Genomic DNA, 6,000 nt, shown 5'->3' on the forward strand with positions numbered 1-6,000 from the left:
ACAGCCTTGAGTCTATGTGGATAGGTCTCTATCAGTTTTGCACATCTGCACACTGCAATTTTCCCCCATTCCCCTTTACAAAACTGCTCAAGCTCTGTCAGATTGCATGGCGATCGTGAGTGAACAGCCCTTTTCAAGTCCAGCCACATATTCTCAATTGGATTGAAGTCTGGACTCTGACTTGGCCACTCCAGGATATTAACTTTCTTGCTTTAAGCCATTCCTGTGTAGCTTTGGCTTCATACTTGTGATCATTGTCTTGCTGGAAAACAAATCTTCTCCGAAGTCGCTGCTCTCTTGCAGACAGCATCAGGTTTTCCTCCAGGATTTCCCTGTATTTTGCTGCACTCATTTTACCCTCTACCTTCACAAGCCTTCCAGGGCCTACTGCAGTGGAGCATCCCCACAGCACAATGCAGTCACCACCATGCTTCATGGTAGGGATGATGTGTGGTGTTTGGCTTATGCCAAACATGACATTTAGTCTGATGCCAAAAAGCTCCGTTTTGGTTTCATCAAACCATAGAACCTTCTTCCAGCTGACTTCAGAGTCTCCCACATGCTTTCTTGAAAACTCTAGCCAAGATATCATGTGAGTTCTCTTCAACAGTGGCTTTCTGTTTGCCACTCCCCCATAAAGCTGCAACTGATGAAGCACCCAGGCAATACTTGCTGTATGTGCAATCTCTCCCATCTCAGCCACTGAAGCTTGTAACTCCTCCAGAGTTGCCATTGGTCTCTTGGTGGCCTCTCTCTCTAGTCCCCTTCTTGCACGGTCACTCAGTTTTTGAGGACAGCCTGCTCTGGGCAGATTTACAGCAGTGCCATATTCTTTCCATTTCCTGATGATTGATTTAACTGTCCTCCAAGGGATATTCAGTGACTTGGAAATTTTCTTGTATCCATATCCCAACTTGTGCTTTTCAATAACCTTTTTGTGGTGTTGCTTGGAGTATTCTTTTGTCATGGTGTACTTTCTTCCGGGACACTGACTCACCAACAGATGGGCATTCCAGATACAGGTGTATTTTTACTACAATCAATTGAAACACTTTGACTGCACACTGTGATCTCCATTTAACTAACTTTGTGACTTCCAAAAGCAATTGGCTGCACCAGTGATGATTTGGTGTGTCATATTAAAGGGACGTCAATACTTATGCAATCAATTATTTTGTGTTTTATATTTGTAATGAACTTAGATCACTTTGTAAAGATCTGTTTTCACTTTGACACAAAAGAGTCTTTTCCTGTTGATCAGTGTTAAAAAAGCCAGATTAAATCCACTATGATTCAATGTTGTAAAACAATAAAACATGAAAACTTCCAAGGGGGGTGAATACTTTTTATAGGCACTGTTTACAGAAAGGTGCTGGAAAGGGCCAGTAACATCATGAAGGATCCCACCCACCCTGCTCATGGACTTTTTGTCCCTCTCCCTTCAATGAGGAGGCTACGTAGCATCCACACCAGGACCACCAGACTCAGAAACAGTGACTTTCCCCAAGCAGTAAGGCTGATCAACACCTCCACCAGACTGAGTGGTGCCCAAAGTGAGCCTTAGAATTCTGTCCACAGCAGAACAGAGACAGTCTCTCCCCACCCAGCGCCACCCCTACCTCAGGTGTCGAGGTGGCTTCCTCCCTCACAGATGCTGCTTGACCCACTGAATTCCTCCAGAAAAAATTTGTTTGTTTTTCCAGATTCCAGCATCTGCAGTCTCTTGTGTCTCAGCATCTCTGCATCAGGTACCTCCAGGGAAAACTGGGCTGAAGAAGCCTGAGGCAGCTACATGGTCCAGAGTTCAAGCGTACCATGCACTAGCCCAACCCCCTCTCCATGAACCGCAACTGTAACCGCATCCATCCCCTGCACCCTGCCCCGTTTCTGTAATGTGTTTCTGTTTGTACACCTTTCACTGTCTCCATAGCCCCCTCTGGCCACTACGTCCCTCTCCATCTCTGTAACCCCTCTACACCACTTTCTATCTCTGTCACCCCTACACTCCTCCCTATCACTGTAACTTCCTCCAGCCTATACACTCCTTATTCTCTGTAATCCCCTTCCAGTCCCTCCATCCCTTCACGTCTCTGTAACACCCTCTGCCCCTGCACTTCTCCCCATCTCTGTAACCCTTTATACTCCTCCATATCTCTATAATCTCCTCCAGCCCTTAACTCTGTAATCTCTATGTCTGTAATCCCCCTTCCAACTCTTCCTCTGAAGTGAAGTTGCCGCCAGAGATGGAGCACACTGACGGGACTCTGTATCTGGGGTCCCTGTCTGCGCTGTGCGCTCAGCTGTCCTGAACCTGTGCTGGTACTGGAGGTGCATTGCCACGATGCTCATCAGTGTTGGGCTCGGCCTCGGGAAGACGTGCCTGTCCGACACGGCGTCGAACAGGCCCTTCTGGACCAACGAGCAAACACTGATTTAACCCCACCCTAATCACAGGACAATCTATAATCACCAGTTAACCTGCGGCCCAGTACGTCTTTGGATGGGGGAGGAGACCAGAGCACCCGAAAAACACATGCAGTCACAGAGAGGACGTACAGCTGGTGCCGGAATTGAACAAAGAGCTGTGATAACATCACGCTAACCATGCTACTGTGATGCAAAAATAAGGCTATTCAGCTCATCAAGTGCACAGCAGAGCTATCCCATCAGTCCCATCCTCCATTCTTTTACACACCACCTCCCTCATGTGAGCACCAACTCACTTGTTTGTCAACATGGAGTAGCTGACAACCGTCAGTTAAAGCACCTGTGGTGTTGGAGGAAACCAGGTGCTCACACAGAGAGCATTCAAACTCCGTAAAGGTAGCACCTAAGGTTAGGATTGAATCGAGGTTACTGGAGCTGCGAGTCAGCGGTGGTGTCTGTTCCACCAGTACTCCGCTCTGCTGGGTGTGGACAGTGAGTGACTTCTCAATAAGAGCTACCCAACTCATTCATTCTTTTTCCTCCCTTTTCTCCCTGCCATTCCCTTTCCCCCATGCCCCATTTTCCCACTCTCTTCCTTTCTTCCCCCTCCCCTTCCCTCTTCCCACTCCTCTCCCTCCCAATCTTGTGTCACCCCATCCACCTCTTTCCCACTCTAACTCCACTTCCACTCCACACCACCTTCCTCATCCCTTTCTATCCCACTCCTTCCTTACACTTTCCCATTCCCCTCCTCTCCTCTGTCCCCCTCCTTCCCATCCTGCTTCACCCCCATCCACCCATCTTCTTTGCTCTGTAACCCCCCTTCCCTTCCTTCCCCATCCCCCTCTTTACCCCTCACTCCTCTCCTACCTCTCCTCACCCCTCTTCATTCCTTCCATGCCCCTAACCACTGCCTTCTCCACTCTGCCTCCACCCACACCCCCTCACCCCTCAACTCTCTCTCTCCTTCTACTCTATCCACTCTACCCTCCTCCCCCTCTCTCCCCTCATCCTCTCTTACCTTTCTTTCTTTCCTTCTGTTTGTACCCCTCTGGAACCTCTCTCTCTCCGTCCCTCCCTCTCCCTCTCTCTTTGTCGACCCTGCAGAGTGCAAAAGGAGCAGATGGCCAAGGAGCAGTGGGAGGAGGAAGACCGGAGACACAGCCGGACCAGGTACGCCAGTGACCTGCGGCGTCAGATGCGGGAGAAGGAGCAGAAGCAGATAGCTGAGAAGGCGGCTTTCTTCGAGGAGGGCAAGCGGTTGAAGGAGGAGGCCGAGCAGCGGCGGCTCCGCCTCGACCACATCAAGAGGGAGAAGCTGCAGGAGCTCAGGTCAGCCTTGGGGCATTTACAACTGTTGGAAGCAGGGCCAGTTCACAGTGAATGGGTGAAGGGTAATGGGAATGGCATAGCCGGCTAGAATCAAGTGCTTGGAAGTACTGCACGATGCCATCTCCAAACAAGCAGTCTATCCCAAAGCATTTCAAATCATACTCAGGGACTACAACCAGACTTGTTTGAAGAAAACTCCACCCAATTACCATCAACATATAACCTGTAGCACCAGAGGTCCCTACACACTAGAAACATAGAAAACCTACAGTACAATACAGGCCCTTTGGCCCACAATGCTGTGTCAAACATGTACTTACTTTAGAAATTGCCTAGGGTTACCCATAGCCCTCTATTTTTCTAAGCTCCATATATCTATCCAGGAGTCTCCTAAAAGACCCTATCGTATCCACCTACACCACCGTCACCAGCAGCCCATTCCACGCACTCACCACTCTGTGTAAAAAAACTTACCGCTGACATATCCTCTGTACCTACTCCCCAGCACCTTAAAACTGTGCCCTCTCATGCTAGACACTCATAAGGTCTGTGACAACCATGGTGTGTTCATCCTGATCCACAGCTGAGTCCTTGAACACAGCCCAGTCCACTGACTCAAAGCAATCTCTTAGCTGCTCCTCTGCCTCCCATGACCACCCTTTGTTGTGCTAATCTCTGGTAATTTCTTTATATACTTGCACAGTTTGCTGTCTTTTTCACACTGGTTGAACGTCCAAGTTTGTGTGATCCGTCATTGTTTCTTCTATAGTTATTATTCGATTATAGAGTTATTGAGTATGCCTGCAAGAAAACAAATCTCAGTGTTGTATATGGTGACATATATGTAGTTTATTAATAAATTTTCTTTGAACATTTGGGAGTGCATGGGAGGGAGTGGATCGCACTGCGGGATCAGCAGTGGAAAGAGTAAGCTGTTTCAGGTTCCTGGCTGTCAGTGTCTGTAGTCTCTGCTCTCCAAGAGTGGTTTCATTGTGAACTATGTGGTTTCCTCTCACAGTCCAAAACATACTGCTTAGTAGCTCATTGTAAATTGTCCTGTGGTTAGGTGCGGGTTAAGTAGGTGGGTTGCTGGGCCTGTTCTGCGCTGTATCTGTAAATAAATAAATACTAAATTTTTCATTATTCTTTATTCCTTTCTCTCTGACTACCTCCCCCCCGCCCCCCAACATTCTTGTACAGATCCGTCGGACTCCCGGAGAAATATTGTCATCAAATTGAGCGTCGCTTGGAGTCCATTTCAGCTTAGAGACTCCTCTCTGTGGGACCAAGATTTTAAATGCACCTTTATGTCAAATTTATAAAGATTAGATTAACCATCTTTGTGTCAATGCCCTTTGTAATGTCCCAACAAAACCTACTGTACTTCCACTTGTTTAAGAAGCATCTACCTCGAGAAGTACAGTCAATGTTTCAGGCTGAGATCCTTCAGGATGGGAAAGGAAGAGGGAAGGAGCCAGATAAGAGAGTATGGGAAGGAGTACAAAGCTGGCACGTGATAGGAGAAACAAGAGGTGATCTGCAGACGCTGGAAAACCGAGCAGCACACACACAAAACTGGAGGAACTCAGCAGGCCAGGCGACATCGATGGGAAAGAGTACAGTCCTGTTAAAGGGTCTCAGCCCGAAACGTTGACTGTACTCATTTCCATAGACGCTGCCTGGTCTGCTGTGTTCCTCCAGCATTTTGTGTGTGTTATGTGATAGGAGAGACTAGCTGAGGGAGAAGGTAGGTAGATGGGTGTGGGGACAAAGTAAGAAGTTGGGAGGGGATAGATGGGAGAGGTGAAGGGCTGAAGAGAAGGAATCTGATCAGCAAGGACAGTGGAGCATTGGAGAAAGGGAAGGAGGAGTGGATCAGAGGGAGATGATGTAGCCTAGTGTAACTTTCAAGCTCTTTGAACGTGTTATCAATGACTGCATTGGTGCTGGCTCCCTGCACCCATGCTGCCTTCTCCCTGAGATTTCCAGCATCTTCAGAATCTCGTGTTCCTGAATCACTGAACCTTCAACAGGAAGCTTCCAGCAAACAACATAACCTCACACCCTCATCCTATCTGTACCAACCACTGACATTAACACTAAATCTACAGTCAAATTCATGTCTCCAACCCACTACACCCATCCCTCCTGATTATTCCTCAGTCAAGGACACACAGGAAGCTGATGCCTATCCAGGACAAGGCAGCCAACTTGATCACCACCCTATCCGCCGCCATCAAC

General features: G+C 48.1%; 1 protein-coding gene across 4 annotated transcripts in view; it reads left to right on the forward strand.

Moving 5' to 3' along the window:
• The window catches only part of LOC134343512 (cilia- and flagella-associated protein 45-like), a 48,962-nt gene extending 43,867 nt beyond the window's left edge, over window positions 1-5,095 (forward strand). For all 4 annotated transcript variants that reach the window (XM_063042240.1, XM_063042241.1, XM_063042242.1 and 1 more), the window contains 2 exons: window positions 3,535-3,759; window positions 4,960-5,095. In XM_063042240.1, coding sequence (XP_062898310.1) covers window positions 3,535-3,759; window positions 4,960-5,026 — 292 coding nt within the window. In that variant the 3' untranslated portion in view covers window positions 5,027-5,095. The remainder of the gene's footprint in view (window positions 1-3,534; window positions 3,760-4,959) is intronic.
• The last annotated feature ends 905 nt before the right edge of the window (window positions 5,096-6,000 follow it).

Source organism: Mobula hypostoma, chromosome 3 (genome assembly GCF_963921235.1).
Source record: "Mobula hypostoma chromosome 3, sMobHyp1.1, whole genome shotgun sequence".
In the NCBI taxonomy this organism is placed as follows: Eukaryota; Metazoa; Chordata; class Chondrichthyes; order Myliobatiformes; family Myliobatidae; genus Mobula; species Mobula hypostoma.